Here is a 21,371-nt window from a genome sequence, read left to right on the forward strand (position 1 = left end):
TCTAGTGTTAGAGAGGTAGAAAAACTTCCATATCTGCTTTCGCCAAGCCATGCAAAATTTTATATCCCATGCATAATTTTATACATGACCCACCCTTCCTGCTTCCAGGAATTGTGTTACATTTTCTCTCTTTGTTGTTGTTGTTGTTGGTGGTGTTTTTTTTAAAAAAATCTGCCCTGCCTTTCATCCATCCTGAGGCCTCTGAGCATGTCACCCATCCAGGAATTGCCTGGGCCCAGACCTGCTTCCCTCCAGCATTCAGTCCATACCTTGGTTATGCCATTGATTCGGGGTGGGTGGGTGGGGAGAAGCCAATCTATTTAAATGGGCATGTCAGGAGAACAGTGGACCGAGAAGACCTGGGTTCAAATCATTGCCCAGTTAATGAAATTTGCTGCATTGCTTTTAAGCCTGTCCCTTACCAAGCCTGATCTGTTTTGGGAAGGACCTTTGCTGAGTGGTAGAGCACTTGATGTGCATGCACAAGGTCCCAGGTTCAAATCCTGCCATCTCCAAGCAAGGCTGGGAAATATCACCTTGCCTAAAACCCTGGAGAGCTGCCCCCAGTCAGTGCAGCCAATATTGCACTAGATGGGCCAAGAGACTGATTCAGTAGAAGGCCTGTGAACCTGTTTCTATCTGCCCTCTCTTCAGAACCACAGAACTGGAATCCTAGAGTGGTAGAGCGTCTGCTTTGCACGCAGAAGGTCGCAGGTTCACCCCCTGGCATCTTCAAGCTAGGGCTGACTCGGGGCATAAGGGAGCTTCCTATGTCCCTGTTTTAATCAGCCCTTCCATGAGGACTGGAACCTTACTTGATTCTTAGGAGAACGGTCTGTATACGACGATGACTACTATATTATACCACTTACATGCAAAAATGTATTCTAAGTGGTTTGGAACCACAAAATCAATACATAATTAAAATACACAATAAACAAATCCATTCAGGCATAAATACACCCTTAATTAAAATATACAGTAAAACAATTAAAAAGCGTAACATCTGAAGCACCCCCCACTTAAAGCGATAAAATAAAAAGTTAAGTTTTGACTTCAGAAGCTGGTGAAATGCCAACACTGATGGGAGCTCCTTGATTTCAGCAGGGAGCATATACCAAAACCTTGGTGCTACTATTTCCCTGCATTCACTCATTAAAAGCTGCCACTGCAGGTAAATCAGAGGAACGTGGAATTCCACGTTATTTCCACCAGAAAGGGTTTGTGGATTTGCTTCAAAGAAGCCCCCACTCTCCTGGTTCAAGTTCAGAATATCTTGAATGCTGAAAGGAGGAAAAAAGCTGGTGCCATCGTTTCTTTTTTTCTGAGCTGCTTAGCAAACTTTTTAAATGAAGTTTGGCCTCTGAGCCTATTTGGATATCACAGCGACGGACTCCTCATCCTTCCTCAGACCTGGAAGATATTCTTCTTAATTTCATACATGAGAAGCTGATTACTATTACTCAAAGGTGGGATGCATTCTGCACATGAGCAGATACTATTACTTCACATATTCAGGACTGAGCCATGCATTGTAAATTATGCCCTAATGTGGTCTGGCTCATGTGAAACTGTCATGTCTTTTAGGTAGACTATTTGGTTCTTTAAGAGAAAAGAGAGTGTTTTGGATGATGAAAATTAAAATTTGGGTGGGGTGGGGGGAAAAACCTGATTGCAGTCAGAAATAAGTGTTCATGGTATTTTAAAGTTTTTTTTTGCATTTGTGCATATTTTTTGGCAATGGTGCAATTAATATATTAATTCAAATTCATTATGTTAATTCAAAAGCTTACATTGTGTGGTATCCCTTAATTTCTAAATAAGAGGCAGTGTGGGCGGAGGGAAGAGGCCTAAAAAGACTTTGTTTGCTCTCAGCCCCTTGGACCTATCTGTGACCCTGAAACTACCCATGGTCCTAAAATTCCTGACCTGACTCGCCCTGGGGAATCTGGCACCAGACCTGAATGGGACATCAGCAGAGGTTTCACACAGGAAAAAACCAAACCAGCCCATTCTGAACAAAATTTAAACGAAAGGAATCAAAACTGTGCACATACCAACAAAGCAAAAGTAGAGAATCTTCTACTTTTCTACTTTTAGTGTTTTAGTGATTTTATCTGTCCTCAAACACACACCCCCCCAAAAAAAACCCCCGTTTATAACCTGAAGCACTCTGGAATACATTCCACTTGGATCAGCTTCGATCAATTTGGTACCATTCAGCTATTTTGAACCATCACCATAATCTTAATCACTGTGGCTTTCGGTTCTGATACAGTTTACCGCTACATTTTATTCTTTGTATTTTGTGGCTTTAGTGTGAATTGTATTTATTGTAAATATATACCACCGGTCAGATTTCCAGGCAGAGTACCACAATAAATTAGATCCCAACACAAATACATCCCAATACAAAACAGAAACGAGCAATGTAATTTTTATAAATGTGCATCTTTGTTCTGTTGTATTCTACCTCAGGAGGATTTTCTAAAAGGCAGAATACACACACACCTGACTTCAAACTTCAGCAATATGGACTAGAAACTTGATTTTTAAAAGGGGTGGGGAGAGATTCTCATGGAGTTGAATTCTCCTCTGAATTCTGCATCCTCCTGCCAACACACAGAGAGAAAACATGTGAGGAGGAAAACCTTCTCCACAGCAGCTGGGCACCTCGGTGGACTCTGGACGCCTGCAGAATGATCAGGATTCAGCAGCAGCAGTAGCAACAAGTCAGAGGCTGAGATCACAAGACGATCTGAGGCGAGGAAGAAAGTGCAGCCAAATCCCTGAGCGGAAGCCTTTAAGGGAGTGAAGGCACTTGCTTGTATTCACAAGCAGGAACAAAGCAGAGGGAGACAGGCAGCCACAGGGATTCTTTTGCAACAATACCTGGGAGCCTGGCTTTTATATATCTATAATAATAAAAAGCCCTTCCCTTCCCTGTAGTGGGAGCTTTCATCTCACCAGGGCAGGGCATGAAGAGCAAAGGGTGTCAAAGAGGTTCGGGGGCTCAAGGTGCAGAACTGGCCCCCTTTTACCCTGGGCTAACCATTTCCAAAACACGCAGGGTGCCAAACAAAACAGCTTTGGTTCCACAGAACCCACCCACTGTGAGGGGCCTCCCTGCTGCATCTCTGCAGGATCAACCGGTCTATTCTTGTGCTTCCTGCCAATCAGCTTCCATGGGAGGGGGGAGTCCCTGCAGTGTGGGGCCAGGTAATTCATTCGCTGCCTAGCAAGAAACAAAGCGGGATTTCCAGACTTCAGGAGGCTCACCATTGCTTCCCTGTGCCAGTCTCTGATCTGAGTGCAACCGCCTTCCAAATCATGCCCAACACGCAGCTAATTGCCAGCTCACTGAGGGCAGGAAGCTCTTCCTCTGACACCCTCCTAAAAACCCCCCAGAATTCCTGAACCGGGGGGGGGGGAATGCAGGGAGCAGAGATCTCAGAACCACCAAAAACCAGTTGGATTGGGACCCACCCTCCATTTTTTTCCCCTGGTGTAGTGGTTAAGAGCAGTAGACTCGTAATCTGGTGAACTGGGTTGGCTTCCCCGCTCTTCCACATGCAGCTGCTGGGTGACCTTGGGCTAGTCACACTTCTTTGAAGTCTCTCAGCCTCACTCACCTCACAGAGTGTTTGTTGTGGGGGAGGAGGGGAAAGGAGACTGTTAGCCGCTTTGAGACTCCTTCGGGTAGTGATAAAGCAGGATATCAAGTCCAAACTCTTCTTCTTCTTCTTCTTGACCTTCACATCTCTACTCCCTACATGGGGTAAACCATTTCTGATTCCGCTTAAACTTTTGAGAACTGTCTTGCTGTTTTACATCTCCCCCCTCCCTGTCCTGCAATCACTGGAACTCTGCAAAATGGGTGTGAGGAAAGATCTGGATGTTCACATTACAAAGATGAGAAGTGCACTACAAATATCCACACCATGTTCCATTAGAATATCTTGACCATCAGGCATTACCTTGCAGCACATTTTACAGCTCGCCTGGCCCCTTGCAAATAGGCATGCATGCAGGTGGGACAGGCCGGCTTTTAACTTGCAACGCAGAACACTACCCATAACACGCATACCAGCTGCCCTTCTAGCCTGACGTTCAAGGGAAATTCTACCTTTGACGTTAACGTGATATTTTGATTCTGCTTTCGCTCTCGGAATGCAGGTACAGAGCCTGTGCTGGCAATTCTTTACGCTTGAAACATGAAATGTCACACTGCGGTAACACCTGCCTTTAAATCAGGCCACTGCCATTAGACATGGGCTAATTAGGCAGGGTTCCGGCTGCATTTGCACCTCAGTCCCCTGCTCTGGCAAGTCTAGGGCCTTGTCCCACCCTCCTCCTGAACAAAAGCACCACCACCAGGCAGCCAGATCTGTGTAAATGACATTTATTGATGATACAAGGCAAAGCTTCATTCCACCTCCCTACCCCCCCCCCGCAGTCAAATGCCTCAGAATGCAGCAATTTTGAGCAAAAAACAAAAAGTACCCTCCACCCCACACTTCACAGCATGCAGACAAAAAGAAACACAGTAGGAGGCCCAGCAGAGAGACAGAGAGAACAGGGGCATGGTGCATTTCTGGAAAGTCCCGGGCTTGCACCCGCCATTTTGTTTCCGTCTTCAGCAGCTCCATTTTCCCTGGGCGTGGTGTTGCTGGGAACCACTGAGGCCACAATCACAACATACATTTAAAGCACCTTGATGCCACTTTGAGCAGCCATGGCTTCCCTCAAAGGATTCTGGGAATCGTAGTGTGTTGAGGGTGCTGAGAGTTGTAAGGAGACACCACCCCTCACTCCCCCTCAGAATTACAATTCCTGGAGTGGTTTAATAGTCCATCATTTCTTCACACAGAATTATGGGAGGGGAATAGGGGAGTCCCCCCAAAAAACGCACAGCACCCTTAACAAACGGCTGGATTCTTTTGGGGAAGCCACGGCTATTTAAACTGGCATCATAACGCTTTTGAAATCTGAATGCGGCCCAACACTGAGTCGGAAGAGTTACCCAAAGCTTACTGCCACCAGCCCATCTCTCCCTCAAGAATTTCACATCCCCCATTCTTGAAACTGCTATGGAACTGGTTTGCAGGATGCACTAAATTCTTTACCTCCTGAAGGACACAGCAGGGAGGAAAAGTCACTTGGTGTGTGTTATGTCTCTCCTTTGTTTTTAAAAAGAGAGTTGGGCCATAGGGTGCTTCAAATTTCGATCCAGAGGGGGCTTCACACAGCCCCTTTGGGACACCTCAATAAGGCTGAGTAATTGCAGCCTTGTGCTCAAAAAAGAGAGTGAAGAGGGGATCAGGCCCAAATGTTTACCTTGGCCTCCAAGTTCAAACCTTTCACTACTGCAGATTTTTTGGCCCCAAACGACAACATTTCAGAGGCACTGTTGGCCTTCTCAACCCTTAAGACGCTTGAGCTATGCTCCCCAAATCTCCTTGCCCCAAACAGCAACTGCTGTGAGATCCCATTTTGTTTCTTGGAGCAGCTCAGCAGTAGCAGCAGCAGCAGCAACCCAAACGGCAGCCACATTGACTTTTTCCTCACAAGAACAGGCCTGAAGGGAGATAGTCCGCCACAGGCTACAGCCCCCTCTCCATGCGCTGGTGCTCAATAGCACAGCTTGGGCAATCAGAGGAAGGTGGCAAAAGTGAAGTTACTGAGCCCCTAGGGTGGGGCTCCTGTGTAGGGCTGCTGCCCCATGGCTTGCTTGAGGGAGCCCGTTGGACAGCCATCTTGGGGCCTTCAGAGCCTCAGAAAGGAGACCAGCTCCTTGGCTGACGCTTCCCAAAGGGTCACAACACAAGATCCCGGGGAGACAGCAGCCACGAAGCCATCACCGTGAAAATTATTCTTATGGGATTCCTTATATGTCAATGATTCTTGCTAGGGGGAGCTAAGCTCCTTTGTGGTTCTAAGCAACAGTAAAGGAAGTCGCCTGGCACATTTTTGCCCTCTAAATGTCCTGTCCCCCCTGTCAGGGTCTTTTTTTGGTTTTAAGTGATGGCAACCCAACAGTCTTGTCTGTCCCCCTTGCCCAGCTCGGTTCTGGTGAATAAGCTTTCCTGTCAATTCCACTGGATTTGACCCGGACCCGTGTCGTGGATTCGGGGCCAATGAAGCAGCAAGAGGCTGGCTGGATCAACCCCACCCTACCCCCTTTTCCCACAGTGCTTAATGCCATCCCTGGTTTCTTCTCCTGTTTCTTCTCTTCTTCTCCTTCTTGCAGAAGAAGGAAGGCGCCTCCATCTTCTGCCGAAAGCTAACGGGAGGGTGGGGGTGTGAATGAAGCAGGCGCTGATCCAAACACTGTACATGCACAGAGGGCCCTTGGATATTGAGGATCTGCACCCTAAGGTGAAGCGAGGAGGTGGCAGTAGGAAAGCGGGCATGAAAGGGAGGACCACCTTAACCTTTCCTCAGTAATGGGGCACATTTAAGTTTAGGGGTAGGCAAAATGTGCACGCTCCCTCCCTGGATATTGCTGGACTCCATCTTCCCACCTTCCCTGACCATCAGCCATCCTGCCTGCAAGGGCTGATAGGAGTCAGAGCCCAGCGACACCTTCCAGAGGAGCCACAGATGCCCCACCACCACCCTCGATAACAGATGCCAGCCAGCAGTTTGAACTGGGTGCCTCTTCGACTGCCCCCAACTCGGCCTTGAGGAAGGATTTGGCCCCTACGTGGAGAGGGCCCCACACTTCCTTAATAATCCCAAACATGCGCCGTACCATCAGGAAAGGCAGCCGCATTAAATGCAGCCCCGGAAAGCAGCTTTTGTGAGATGCATGCAGGCGCATATTGGAGCTGGTTCTCTGACCCTCCACACCTCCTGAGGTTCTCTAGAAATGGAGGCTCTTCCCAGCTGAAGACACAGCTCTGGGTGGTCCTTTGCTCATGCTGAAAAGCTCCATGGGTCAGGAAAGACTGCTATGTTTGCAGCAGGCAGGATTTTCAACCAGGGTGGGGAGAGAGCACACTTCAAATTTAAGGGGGGGGGGGGCGATGTGCCAGTTCCTAAAGACCAAATTGACCAATACTCAGTGTTGTTTCTTACAAGGCTGGTCTCTTTCAGATGCCCCTTCCTTCAGCCTCGCCTGTTTGAAACAGTTGGTTTAATTGCAGAAAAATAATATCATCATCTTTGTCATCATCATAAGTACACAAATGTAAAAGAATAAAGTGCGATGTGTATGTTTTTCTCAGGCTGGGCAGAGCTGGTGTGTGTGCGTGCGTGCGTGTGTCTCTCGAGTGTTTAAAATGAGACTGCATGTTCTGAAGTGTCAACTAGAGGCCTACAGTGGTTCAAGAAAACGCAAAGCATTGGCACGAGATGGAGAAGCCCCACGGGGAACGGATGAGCGAGACAAGACGTGGCAACGGGACTGGTGGGAAAATGAAATTATATTACAAAAAGAAAAACGGGTGGTGCAAAAAAAGTGGTTACAAACTCCTCACAGATGCTAAAAGTATCAAATGGGACAACACCCCCCCTACAGTTACCAGCAACGTGGACACTACTCGCTACCTTGGTTTTGCCTCAGCGCGTTGCACCGAGATCTTAGACAACAACACAGAGCTTTTTTTTCCCCTCCCCCCCACGCCAAGAGGGTTCTGGGCCTGCACCGGCAAAAAGGGGGCGGCAGAGTGTCTGGAGTCAGCCCCGTCCCGATTTCCCTGCGCGGTGAGGCTGGCCGTCAGCAGCGGCGGCGCCTTCGACGGGCTTAGTTTTTCAAAATGCCGTCGTAGACCTGGTAGACGTACTGGGAGACTTCGGGAGCTCGGCATTTCAGAGAGAGCTGTGGGAGAAAAGGAGGCATGAGAAGAAGGGAAGGGGGCTGGTTTATTTGAAGGCACCTAGGAGGTGGGGGGGGGGAGTGCATAAAGTTGCTGAGACAGGTTTCAAAGGCCTTCGTTTTCCTCCCTCCTCCTTCCCCAAACTGAGGTTTACAAATTATTGCAGCATAATTGCTGACTCGAGCAAGACCCTGTCAGCCCTTAACACTTCTGCCCCAAGACCTGCTGGCGGCTGGGTCATGCTGAAGGTGTTACTATCAGTATGTAAAACCCTAAACAACTTTGAACCAGTTTGCCTGCAAGATCACCTTGCCACTCGACAGCTTCTATCTGCGGAACTGGCACTGTTACAGGGGCACATCATATTCGTTCCACAGTTGTACAAAATCAAATTTTCGGCACTGCGGCACCTAAACTTTGGAACTCCTAACCGATTGGCACCAGCCAGGTGCCTTCGCTGTTCAATTCTCGGCACCTGCTGAAAACATTTCTGTTGAGAAATGCCTACCCAGACATGCTAAATGTTGATATGTTTTTAGTTTAGAACGGGTCTCAATTTTCCTAAATGATCTGAATTGTTCTTTTTAATTGCTTTTACCGATTTTTCTTTTTGTAAACCACATTGAGATTTTCTACAATGAACAAATAAATTGGAAGGCAGATATTTATCGTGCCTTTTCTTCCCCCAGACATGGCCCCACCATTAGGTTGCCTTGTGAGGCTCTGGAGGCAGCACCAGTGTCTGGTGCATGTTCTGCCAAATATTCCCAGGCCGGCCCTGCCATTGGGGGTCTTACCGTGTAGTTGGGGTTCCCTGGCTGAATGCGCAGCTCAGCCAAGATCCAAATGCCATTGGTGAGCTTCAGGGATTGGTACAGCATGTCCTGTCCTTCCACGTTCCTCTTGGCGATGGTGTAGACGTTGTTGTTCTGGAGCTTGCTGGAAACGGTGTCTGGGCGGAAGGGCAAACAAGGAAGAAAAACATCATTAGATCACACGAAGGATCCAAGCCAGTAATGTGCTTCACCGGGGTGGGGGTGCCACTGTGAATACAAGGGCTAGACTGGCCCCTGACCTCATCCAGCGGACTCTTCTTGTGTACATTGCTCCTGACACACTCTCCAGAGGCCAGATGTGTGCATGAGTGGGTGTGCACAGAGGAGAGACATAAAGAGCTCACCCACGGAAACATTTGTGTGCTGTTCAGTTGCAGTTCCATTAAGAAACATCCTCACACCGTTGACTAGCCTCACTTCCCCAGAGCTCTGCTTAACGTGCAACTCTCTCATTAACTGCCAGGAAACTCCACATTTCGCGACACAGCATCCTCCCCACAAAATGCTGGCTATGCACGCCTTCTCAGCACGGGAGCTGGGCTTCCCCAGGTGCAGAATGTGGAAGGCACTGTCGGATGGGCCAGATCAATGCCTCACACCCAGCTAGACTCTGGAGTGGCTGGTTGCAGGGGGTCATACAAGGTTCACTCACTCATCTACACACACACACACACACACACACACACACACACACCATGTTCACAATCTGATGGGCTTCCCTGTCTTTGGTCGCTGTGGAAACAGAGACACAACACAAGTGCCTATCCCTTCCCAGGGCTAAAGCCCCCTTCCCTCCATACAACTTTATCCAGGGAAATGACACCCGCACAGCCCACCTAAAAATGCAGCTGCAAAACAGCTGGTGACACAGCAGGCTGCAATCATGGGGCTTTGGGAGCAGGGTGGGAAACTCGCCAAGCCCACCTCATCCTACCCTGCAAGGGGACTAGCACCTTGCAAAAGTCAACTCCCCAAATCTAAACCAGAATCCTCAGTTTATAGGATGGTGGGGTGGCAAAAACTTTCAATTTTGCAAAAACCCATACCCCTTACTTTGCAACCAGTGGGAGGGGGGGCTCGATCTGGCCGGCAGATCAGATTCTTATATGGCCTTCTCCTCGTGGGCCAGGTTTGGCAGGTGGGTTAAACGCCTGACACCACAATGATGTCAGGCAGCCCTTTTCCATACTGTTCTTACTAACCGTATTTTAATAGATTAGTTTTTTGTGTTGTTTTAATTCTGTTAAGAGTTTAATTCATTTTTGATGGTTATCTTTTATTTGTTTTCAGCTTTTTATATTTTCTGTGTTGCTTTAATTTGTGGAAGCTGCCTTGAGTTCCTGTCTAGGGGATGTGGGGAAGCAGGATATACATAAATACAATACTATGTAATATTAGTGTCCAGCACGTTAACTTATGAGTGGTCACTGCCAGCCCCAGATCAACCAGGACACCTCCCCTGTAAAAGAGAGGTGTTTGTGGCAGATGGATAATGCCTCACAGGGACAAGAATCCCTGCACCCAAGTGCTGTTGCTTACCAATGTGTCTCTGAACTACAATTGCATCTCTTACCTGCATGATGTATGATGGAAAGGGGTGGGTGTGTCTGTGTGTGCGCACGCACACACACACACACACACACACACACACACACACACTCATGCAGACTACACTATTGAGACTTCTGAGTTTGGAGAGGCTAGAAGACAGCCTACTACAAAACAGTAAGAGTCGCTTCCAGTGCTCCACCGACTTTTCCCTCTGGCCCTGCACACTACCACCACGCGGCCCCCGGAAGCCTGCAAATGAGAGAACCTGGCTCCAGTAGGAAGGAAAAGCCATTTTAAAGTTCGATATTTTTTTCTCCCCTGGCCAAACCAGAAACAAGAGAGGAGCTTCAAAAAAGAAACGGGTAAGGGGTACCACCAGGGGGCGCATTGGAAGATGGCCGACAATAACACCTCTCCGACCCACACGAGGTAATTAAGAGGCTGATATGGGGAGTATGCAGCCTCCCTTGCCCCCCCCCAAGGGAATGGGGGGGGCTGCCTTGCCAGCTGTGTCCATAATTCACCCCCGGATTCGAAAGAAGGGGGTGTGGGCACTTGGCACGAAGCCCTCGGGTGAGGTCGGCTCTCCCTGACGCTGTCTCTAATCGCGCACTGGTTCGCATTAGCTCGAAATATATAATTGGAAATATATAATTGGAAAGAAGCTAATGCACATACATCAAGTGAAGATCGGGAGTCAAGACTGCTGATTAATGGGATCTCTGTGAGCGGAGCGACGGGCTGGACAATAAATCAAGTGAAGAACCATCATTAAAAGATTGGTATGTTGGAGTGAAACGGAAAGGGGGGGGGAGGAAAAAACTTTTCTTTTTTGTCTTATGTGAGTACCAATAACCCTCCCCTCCAGAGAGAAGAATCGTTGCAAATTACTAATCACAAGCAGGATATCAAGAACTGTGTGGAAATGAATTACTGATCAAAGAGGACTGGTGGAAACATCGGGGAATGGAAGGAAAGTTTTATGACGCAGTTACAAATGGAGTTTCGTTAAGACAGGCTTGCCTATAGGAGGACGAGGGGGGGGAGGACCAGGGTCATCGGAATGTGAATGTATGGTTATCGGAATGTTATCTTGACCCGGCAGGGCACCCTGAGATATAGATTGGCAAGCCTGTGGAAATCAACGGACAGACTGTGGGAATGTTCTTAATGGAGGTGTGGAAATGGCGCCTGTCCTTTATGTCATATGACTCTTGGAGAGTGCAAAACCCACACAGGAGATGTTTGTTCTCAACCCGCTTGTGAAGATTATCAGAGATCACAAAGAAAGGAATATATGATAACAACAAGAAGATGAAGAAAATAACAAAAAGTCTATCTGGACAGAACTGGATAGAACTGTTTAATTAAAGCAGCAGCAAGAATGATGTTTGGACCCCTTTCGAAGCTTGAAGTATGGGTAGCCCCACCAAAATTGTAAAAATCTGGCTGTATAATTTGGAACTAATGTGATTTGGAATTAATGTGATTTGATTGGCCTGTTAATAAAAATTATTTAAAAGAAAGAAAGAAAGGAAGGAAGGAAGGAAGGAAGGAAGGAAGGAAGGAAGGAAGGAAGGAAGGAAGGGGTAAGGCTGTCAGAGTCATTTCTCTGCCCTGATGCTTCACATCTTAATTCTTTTGCCGAGCCACTGGAGTTTCCATTGACTGATCTCCACCCATTTAAATGGCTGAGCCTGCCAGCCTTCATAGCAACTGACCTTATGAGGTCACCAGAATTGTGAGTGAGAGGCACAGAAAGGCCTCAAAAAGGATTAGTTTTGGGAATGTATTTGTTTTTTTAAAAAAATCAAGACATGCATTTGAACCTGCCCACTGTCTGAAATGGGCCAAACCGAGAAGGGCAGTTTGAAAAAAGCCAGCCAAGACCCCCGTCCCCTAAAACCCCGCAGTTGGTTCGGAGACTGTGACGCTGGCTTTGCCGTATTTATCATTTCATTTCTTTTATAGATTTCTATGCTCCCTTTTGGGACACGGGTGGCGCTGTGAGTTAAACCACAAATCCTAGGACTTGCCAATCAGAAGGCTGGCGGTTCGAATCCCCGCGATGGGGTGAGCTCCCATTGCTCGGTCCCTGCTCCTGCCAACCTAGCAGTTTGAAAGCACGTCAAAGTGCAAGTAGATAAATAGGTACCGCTCTGGCGGGAAGGTAAACAGCATTTCCGTGCGCTGCTCTGGTTTGCCAGAAGCGGCTTAGTCATGCTGGCCACATGACCCGGAAGCTGAACGCCGGCTCCCTCGGCCAATAAAGCGAGATGAGTGCCGCAACCCCAGAGTCGGCCACGACTGGACCTAATGGTCAGGGGTCCCTTTACGTTTACCTTATGCTCCCTTTCACACAGATGGATCTCGGAATGGTGCAAAGCAACAGTGACAAAACAAAATAACAAAGTATTTTTTAAAATTAGGGATGATGGAAGAAAACCACAAGCCGACGTCAGCACTTTTGATGCTCAGGGTGCCGAAGAAAAATATTGTTTGGCAGGCACCAGGGAGGGTGATCCAAAATTGGCAGCGCCTGCAAGCTCCATGTAGCATCACATCCTGTCCAGCAGCACCTAGCAGTCAGCAGCTCAAGTGAAGAACAGCCTGCAGGATCAGGCCAATGGTCCATCTAGCCCAGCATCCTGTTCTCACAGTGGCCAAGTAGATGCCCCAAAGGGAATCTCGCAAGCAGGACCTGAGCACTAGAGCATCTTCCCCTCCTGCGGTTTCCAGAAGCATCACTGCCTCCGACTGTGGAGCATTAGCCTTTGCGGCGAGTAGCCATTGAAAAATACTACGAAGGGCGTGCGCTGGGAGATTCGTAGTTCTTCCCTTTCATTCACAGGTAGCAATGCCAGCTCCCCCCGCCGCCCCAACCTCCGCTTCCCGGCACTGTCATGCCAAGGCTGATGTCAGCTTCGGAGGGAACGAGGAAGCGTTGCTAGGCAACGCTGCCCGGCAGTGCCTAACACACAAGGCAAAACAGCTCGGGCCCACGTGACCGGTGGCAGAGGGGCCCCGCTGTCTTCATAAGCAGGCACCTGCTCCGAGTGTTGCTGAGCCCTCGGCAAACAGGGCAGGGGACCAAAGAGTTGCCGATCTGACGCCGGCTCCATTCTCCGCTGCCTAAATCTGCACAAACAGCATTAGAGATCCCTCAGGCCTAAAGTTGGAGGGGGGGGGGAGAGAGAGAGAGTACATGGCCTGGCAAACAGGAAGGTCCATTTGTCTAATGGATTTGTAAGCCGCTTCCCAGACACAGAGCCTGTCAAAGCAGCGCACGAGAAAGCCAATTCCTTAAAGCACCACAAGGCCATAGCTTACCAATTCTAGAAAAGCAGTCCAGCCCACTATTTCAAACATGCAATTAATATTCTGTGACTGGCACCATACTCACTTGGCACACTCAAAGCGCTACGATGCAACTTGAAACAGTCATGTCTTCCCCAGAAGAATTCTGGGAGCTGTAGTTTGTTAAGGATGCTGAGGGTTGTTAGGAGACCTCTGTTCCCCTCCTAGAGCTACAATTCTCAAAGTGACTGAATGATCAATACCTCCCCACAGGGAACTCTGGGAATTGTAGCTCTGGAAAGGGAATAGGGGTTTCCTAACAGACTTCAGCAGGGACACGGGTAGTGCTGTGGGTTAAACCACAGAGCCTAGGACTTGCTGATCAGAAGGTCGGCGGTTCGAATACCCGCAACAGGTGAGCTCCTGTTGCTCGGTCCCTGCTCCTGCCAACCTAGCAGTTCGAAAGCACGTCAAAGTGCAAGTAGATAAATAGGTACTGCTCCAGTGGGAAGGTAAAAGGCGTTTCCGTGCGCTGCTCTGGTTTGCCAGAAGCGGCTTAGTCATGCTGGCCACATGACCCGGAAGCTGTACACCGACCCCTCGGCCAGTAAAGCAAGATGAGCGCCGCAACCCCAGAGTCAGCTACGACTGGACCTAATGGTCAGGGGTCCCTTTACCTTTTAACAGCCTTCAGCACTCTTAACAAAAACTACAGCTCCCAGAAGTCTTAGGGGGAAGCCTTGACTGCTTCTCCTCCACAAATCTGTCCAATCCTCTTTTAAAGCCACCCAAGTGGGTGGCCATCACGGCCTCCTGTGGGAAGGAGTTCCAGAGTTTAACTCTGCGCTCTGTGAAGAAGTCCTTTCTTTTCTCTGTCCCGAGTTCTAGCGTTAGGAAAGGGGGGGGGGATTATTCTCTGTCCACTTTTTCCATGCTGGGCATAACATTACAAGCTGCTATTGTGCCACCTCTTCCTTGCCTTTTCTCTAAACCAGGCATGTCCAACAGGTAGGTTGTGATCTACCGGTGGATCACTGGACGTCTGTGGTAGATCAGTGGTAGATCACTGGCTCCCCCAAAGAAGCTGAACAACTGTGGCTCCCCTAGAAAAAGCTCAACACTTTACCTCCTCCCTGAAAGAACTCAACAACTTTGACCCGAACCCCCGAAAAAGCAGGTAGATCACTGCCAGTTTTTAACTCTGTGAGTAGATCACAATCTCTTGGGAGTTGGCGACCCCTGCTCTAAACCAAAAGGTACCATACGCTGCTCCTTGATAATTTTGGCTCCCTTTCTCTTCCTCAACTCCACCAGATCCTTTTTCTCAAGGGGAGGTGACCGGCCTCTCACTTCTCCCCACTGTGCCTCTCTGTGCTCCCTCCAGGCATGGAGCCGTGAATGGCCCTTGCCGGATCATGAGCGGGTGCTGATACCCTTCTCAAAGGAGGGCGTTCTGAAGCTTCCAAGAGAACACAATGTGTGGGGGGGGGAATGAAAACCCCCTCCCCGCCTGCTTCCATCCTCCGCTCTCTCGCAAGCAACGACAGGGCTTTAAATAGAGCCTCTTGCCCGCCCCGGTTGCTGCTCAGTGAAGTTACTTTGACATGTGGAAAACGAAACCCCCGGCTGATAGCAGCACAAAGGAGGGCAGCGCTGCCACTGTTTACTTAATTGTAATGTGTATGGCTTTGCTGACATGTTTCAAGAGCTTAGTCATCCGCAGAGGGTGACCTTGTTGTTGCCGAAGGGGGTGGCTCTCGCACGGGGCGGGAGGGGGCAGCCCAGGAACAAGGAAAAAACCAACAACTTGCTATTGATTGCTCGAAACAGCTCCAAAGGCAGGGAAATGTGTGTGTGTGTGTTGAGCATCCATTGACTTCAAGACCCCTCCCAGGCGCCTGCTATTGTGTGACCTTCCTACTTCGGAAACCGCAGGCTGCCTTTTGTTCTCCTGCGTGATGATAATTGTGCCTTGGAACACTCTTTATTATTCTCTCTTTTTTATTAAAAAAAAAATAAGTCAAGGGAAGTGGTTGGGAGGCAGCAGCTGTCAGGAGGAGGGCGTCGACGGAAGCACAAGAATGGGAAAGAGAGGAAAAACCCCAATCCACGGGAAAAGAACATTTTGCCTTCATTATAAGGCAACTGAAGCGATTTAGAAAACTAGCTAACTAACAGGATCTTAATTTTCTTCCTAGGAATGCAAATGGAATAATCTGTGGCACAAATTTTGCCAAGCTGGAAATCTTAGCATGGGTGTGTGATGCATATATACAAAGCTAGATAAATAGATTTTTGTGCATTTGCGTATACTCTCATCCACATTTATATACCACATACACTGTAATCCCTCGTATTATGCAGGGGTTCAGTTCCAAGGATTACATGTATACGTGAAAATCGCATATAGCCTAACCCTTGGAGCTGCCTTGTGGCTAGCAGGTGAGTGGGAAGAAATCTCACACGAGAATCCCTAGCCTCCCAGAGCTGGAGCACCAAGCAGGCCTTGCCTAGCTAGCAAAGCCGAGCTTTAAAAAGCTCCTTTTGCACCAGATCTGCTTGGGGTTGCCCTGCCTGAAAACAGCTTTAAGCTCCAGGCCTTGCTTGTTGGGCAAGGCCTGCTCACCTGGTGCAAACAGAGCTTTTCAGCTCTCTGTCTTGCTTGGGACTTGAGCAAAAGAGCAGCGGCTTTTGGAGTGTGGACCGCTCTGATCCTGCTTTGGTAACATGGTCAGTAAACTTTCCGTGCTTCAAAGCTCCCCGCAGCCACCTCCCCAGATCAGGGAGAAGGGAGACCCTGCCTGCCTCTCCACCGCACCCCAGAAAACCGTGGCAGAGAGATGAGGCATCTCTGAGATGAAGCTGTCGCTGGGGAAGCAGTAGCATGCAAGAGAATCTGCCAGTCTCCCTCTGCTTGTGGAGAGCCTGAAAAGTGGGTCATGCCTGATAAACATGATTTTGGTTTCTTCTTATCAGTTCTGGCTGGCTTCCCCTATCTCGGAAGCTAATGCCTTGCCCCCGTAGCAATTACAGAGGACGGCTTCCCAGCCTGCTCCTCCTCTCCGCTTACTCTGTGCTTTGAGATCAGGCTGCTGAGCTCGCTGGAGACGGAAGTATCTCCAACAAGGGGAAGAGGCAAAGATCGGCGAAGGGCCATGTTCTTCGCATGGTTCATTCCCCGGTGCATATCCAAGTAGGGCTGGGAATAACTCTTCCCTGAAGCCCTGGGGAGCAGGTGCCAGTCAATGCAGACAATTGAGTGCAGACTCCATAAAAGGCAGATTAGGGAAGGGATGTAGGTCATGCAGAAAATTCCAGGCCATCTGTGGCTTCTCTGGGTAGGTTAGGAGAGACCCGCACCTGAAACCTTGGAAAGCTGCTGCCAGTCAGTGTAGACAATACAGAACTAAATGAACCAAGGGTCTGACTCTGTATAAGATTGCTTCCTATATTCCTAGTTAAACTAGACCTTTGTTCCAAACCATGAAGGATGGAATCCTGCTTTATTTTTAGGATAAGGACAAGGTTAAGGAACAGGCCATACTTTCTATGCAGGAGGTCCCGGGTTCAATCTTGGGCGTCTCCAAATAGGGTTGGGGAAAGACTCGTGTCTGAAACTTTGGAGAGCTGCTGCCAGTGTAGACAGTACTGAGATGGATGGACCAATGGATGGATGGACTTGATATACAGGTGCATTCAATGTGTGCACAACCACGCACACACGTCGAACCCAGAAGTGACCCAAAACGTCACAAAAAGGGATGGGACAGGGCATTTGCAGGCTTTTAAAATGGTGTTTCAGATATAAGCAATCTCCTTTAAACGTGTGGTGCCTTGGAACATGACCACCGCATAAATGGGGGGGTTCCCTGTAACACATCTTCCTAATACCTGCCAGCGGTGGCAAAGGGACTGGCTAAGGGAGGCCAGAGTGACTGAGGAGAACCTTCCCTAAAGGAGGCACACCTTGTGGAGGAGCCCACAATGGGAAGCATCCTCCAGGGGGAGACAGGGGAGGGGTTGAGACTGTTCTAGATAGACTGTGCCTGCCACAGGAGGCTCCCTGCCATCACCATTCTCCAAACACCCATCTGCATGTAGTCAAACCCCCACCAACAACACAGGAGGGAGACAATCAGCCAGCTTAGCAGAACCCAAAGGTTGTGAAACCATTTTTAAAAAACCCTTTAATGAAGCATAAGAACATCAGAAGAGGCTGCTGGATCAGGCCAAGGGACCATCTAGTCCAGCATTCTGTTGTCACAGTGGCCAAAGGGATGCTCCCATGGGAAGCCCAGAGTAGTATAAAAATCAATCACAGGTAACTCTTGAGAATTTGTAGAATTGTTGGAAGGGACCATGAGGGTCATCTAGTCCAACATCAGGAATCTTCTGCTCCATGTGGGGCTTGAACCCACGACCGTGAGATTAAGCGTCTCATACCCGACCCACTGAGCTATCCCTTGTAGCTCTGGGAGGCGAATGGGGGTCTTCTAACAACTCTTTGCACCCTTAACAAACTACAGCTCCCAGAATCCTTTTTTTTGGGGGGGGGAGCCATGGGTGTTTAAAGTGGTACTATAGTGCATTGAATAAAGCCTTAACAAAGATCCCCACATGCAGGACTGTTTATTTTTTAAAAAATATCACTCACCAGCATTCAGGTGGCACTCTTTAATCTGGAACTGAAGCTCGTTTTCATTTGGAATGTCTTTCCATGTGGCGAGGAAAACTTGGCGTTCTGTTAGTGGGTGGGAGAGGAGAAACACAAGAGTCGTTTGAGACACCTAACATCTCTCCATCCAGACTAGTTTTCCCCCAGTCATTGGGCCATATTTCAGGCAGTGCAGTTTCTGAAACCCAACACCCGGAGGGACAGATGCAAGAAACAGATGAAAAGCATCCTTAATCTAGACTACCATAATGTGGGGCCACCACTGAATCATAGAATCTTAGAGTTGGAAGGGACCCAAGGGTCATCTAGTCCAACCCCCAGCAATCCAGGAATCTCAGCTGAAGACTGCTCTGAAGCTACAGTTGCTGTAGAAAGCTGCCGCCAGGGCACTAAGTCACACGTCAATCCAGAGTCGTGCTGTTTTCTTTCGCTCTTAATTTAAAAATCCTTAATGGTTCACAAATCACACTGTCAAACACCAACAGAGTAAATTAAAACTATAAAACCATTTTCTAAAACAGCAGCAATCCTATAGATGGTTCTATGATCAAATTTCCCCCGAGTCCTAACTGACAATAACCTCAAGAAAGCATGAGAGGTGTGCCTTTTTACACCCAATGAAACTGGAGTAAAGATTATGACTGACAGGCCTCCAGTGGCAGAGAGTGCCACAGGGAGGGTGAAACAACCGAGAAGGTCCTTGACTGTATCACCACCCTCAGGTCCTACCTCGCAGGAGGCACCCCAAGAAGGCTCCCCTCCAATGATGTCAATGACTGAGCTGCCCATAACTGGAACATGGCTTTTGCCAAGTGTTTAGGCCCTGAGCCATTTAAGGCTTTGGAAGTCAATGACAATGCCTTAAAACGGACTTGGACATGACTAGGCAGCCAATGCAGATCACAGTGAAGAGGCATAATCTGACGCTGAAATGGTGTGTAACTCAGCAACCAGGTGACATCATTCTGCACCTACTGCAGATTCCAAACAGTCTTCAAGGGCTGCCCCACATAGGATGCACGGCAGTAATCCAGGCACGAGGTTATTACAGCTATTATCACTGGCTGCTAATGCATTTCTGGCACTGATTTTTTGCTAGTAGATGTTGATGATGATAACGATAATGATAATGATAATGATAATAATAATAATAATAATAATAATAATAATAATAATAATAATAATAATAATAATAGCAGCAATAATAATGATAATGATGATTCAATTTCTTACCCACCCCTTCACTAGAAGGTCTCAGAATGGGTTATAGCAATTCAAAAATAAAATATTAAGAACAGTTTGAAACAAATTACAGTTACAAGAAGAGGGTGTGTCCTAAATCTCTCACGTGTCACTGGGGCCAGGTAGAGAGGTTTGTCTTCCAAACATTAGTCATTTGAGTTTATACTTGCGTTTATGATGATATATTATCCTGTGCTGCTTTTTTTAAAAAACGTGAAATCACATTTTATTTCTTTGTGATATGCTTAGGATACCGTAAACCGCTTAGGGATTGCTTTAAAGTACAAAGCAGACTAAAAATTGCTCAATAAATAAATGTCAATAAATAAATGTCGATCGCATCCTTTTTGGCCTTGAAGGGCATCCTTCCTCTTTACCCGTCCCATCTCCCCTCTGCCACTCTTGTTCCCAGACGTATCTGGATCTGGCGGAAGCAGAAGAGACTGGCCCCCTTCCTCGACATCTCACTTTCCCCTCCTCCTGAGATCAAGCGACGAAGAGGCCCCACTTACCCATTTTGCCATCCTCGACAAAAAGCACGTTGAGGGGAATAAGGCAGCTGAAGTAGAAGACATCTATGTTGTTCTTGACAGCCACCTGCCAGGAAGAGGAAGAAGAAAGAGGGAGAAAGTGATTGGCATCCCGCTTCTCCAATTAAGGGTCACCAAGGGGCGGGAGGAAGAGATGGGGTTTCCTGGGGGGGGGGGGACTGAATCAGAAGGTGGTCTAGGAAATGAGAATTCCCTCCCCCCCAATCTCATTTTTAGCACTGAGCAACTTCTTTGGTCTTAACGCTGCACCCCCTTTTCCAGTGCTTTTTTTCCTGGGGGGACGCAGGGGTACACATGCCCCTAAACATTTTGTGAATCTGAGTTTGGCCTCATTGAAGGGGCAGTATTTCAATATGAGTAGGAAAATGAGAGTACCCCTAAACATTTTTTAAGAGAAAAAGCACTGCTCTTTTCACTTAATGTGTCTCTGCATCCTCCACTGCCACTCTGAAATAAATCCTAAACAATCATAGGGCTGTAAAACGGGAAGGGACTCCAGGGGTCATCCAAACCAACCCCCTGCAATGCAGGAATCACAGCTGAAGAATCCCTGACAGATGACCATCCAGCCTCTGTTTAAAAACCTCCAGTGAAGGGGAGTAGTTCAGTTGGGCTTTCTGTTTCCATGGAAAAGGAAATAGCTGGGTGACAAGAGCACCTGCTTGGCATGCAGAAGGGACCAGTCACTAGTGAGTAGTGAGCAGTACTGAACTAAGTACCAGGCCAAGAGTCTGACTCAATACAGTGGTACCTCGGGTTACATACGCTTCAGGTTACAGACTCCGCTAACCAGAAATAGTACCTCGGGTTAAGAACTTTGCTTCAGGATGAGAACAGAAATCGTGCTCTGGCGGCGCAGCAGCAGCAGGAGGCCCCGTTAGCTAAAGTGGTGCTTCAGGTTAAGAACAGTTTTAGGTTAAGAACGGACCTCCGAAATGAATTAGGTACTTAACTCGAGGTACCACTGTACAAGGAAGCTTCCCTGTGCAGCTGCCCTCGGTGTCCGTAGTCAAAGCAATCCTGCCCACACTCCAGACCCCCTGCCTGGTGGAGGGCAGTGTTGAAGTTCAATTATTGTTTGTGGCCAATGGCCATTACAATATAAACATAAAACACAGGGACAAGCCGTGGGAAACAATGGATAAACTCAACTCTGATGGAGTTACCTATTTGCCTTCCCTGATACGGACGCAGAAACAAGAAGTCTCACTGGAAAACCTTCCCTAGGCAATGCCCTGGTACGGGGATATGTTGCCGCTGGAAAGTTTTTGCATGGATCCAATATGGCGGGAGCTGACTGGCAACAATTAACTCCATGGGGATACCGCCTTTGAGTTATCGCGGTTCCGACACGTAAGAAAGGGGACTGGAGGGGTCCTCAAAAGCACTGCCCAATAAG

General features: G+C 48.2%; 1 protein-coding gene across 2 annotated transcripts in view; it reads right to left on the reverse strand.

Annotated features, from left to right (window-relative positions):
• Positions 1–5,106: 5,106 nt before the first annotated feature.
• AP2B1 (adaptor related protein complex 2 subunit beta 1) overlaps positions 5,107–21,371 on the reverse strand; it is a 63,129-nt gene continuing 46,864 nt past the window's right edge. For both annotated transcript variants that reach the window (XM_081172937.1, XM_081172936.1), the window contains 4 exons: positions 19,934–20,018; positions 18,159–18,245; positions 8,618–8,772; positions 5,107–7,822 (listed from right to left, as the gene is read on the reverse strand). In XM_081172937.1, the coding sequence (XP_081029063.1) occupies positions 7,748–7,822; positions 8,618–8,772; positions 18,159–18,245; positions 19,934–20,018 (402 nt within the window). In that variant the 3' untranslated portion in view covers positions 5,107–7,747. The remainder of the gene's footprint in view (positions 7,823–8,617; positions 8,773–18,158; positions 18,246–19,933; positions 20,019–21,371) is intronic.

Source organism: Podarcis bocagei (genome assembly GCF_964188305.1).
Source record: "Podarcis bocagei genome assembly, chromosome: 15".
Taxonomy (NCBI): Eukaryota; Metazoa; Chordata; class Lepidosauria; order Squamata; family Lacertidae; genus Podarcis; species Podarcis bocagei.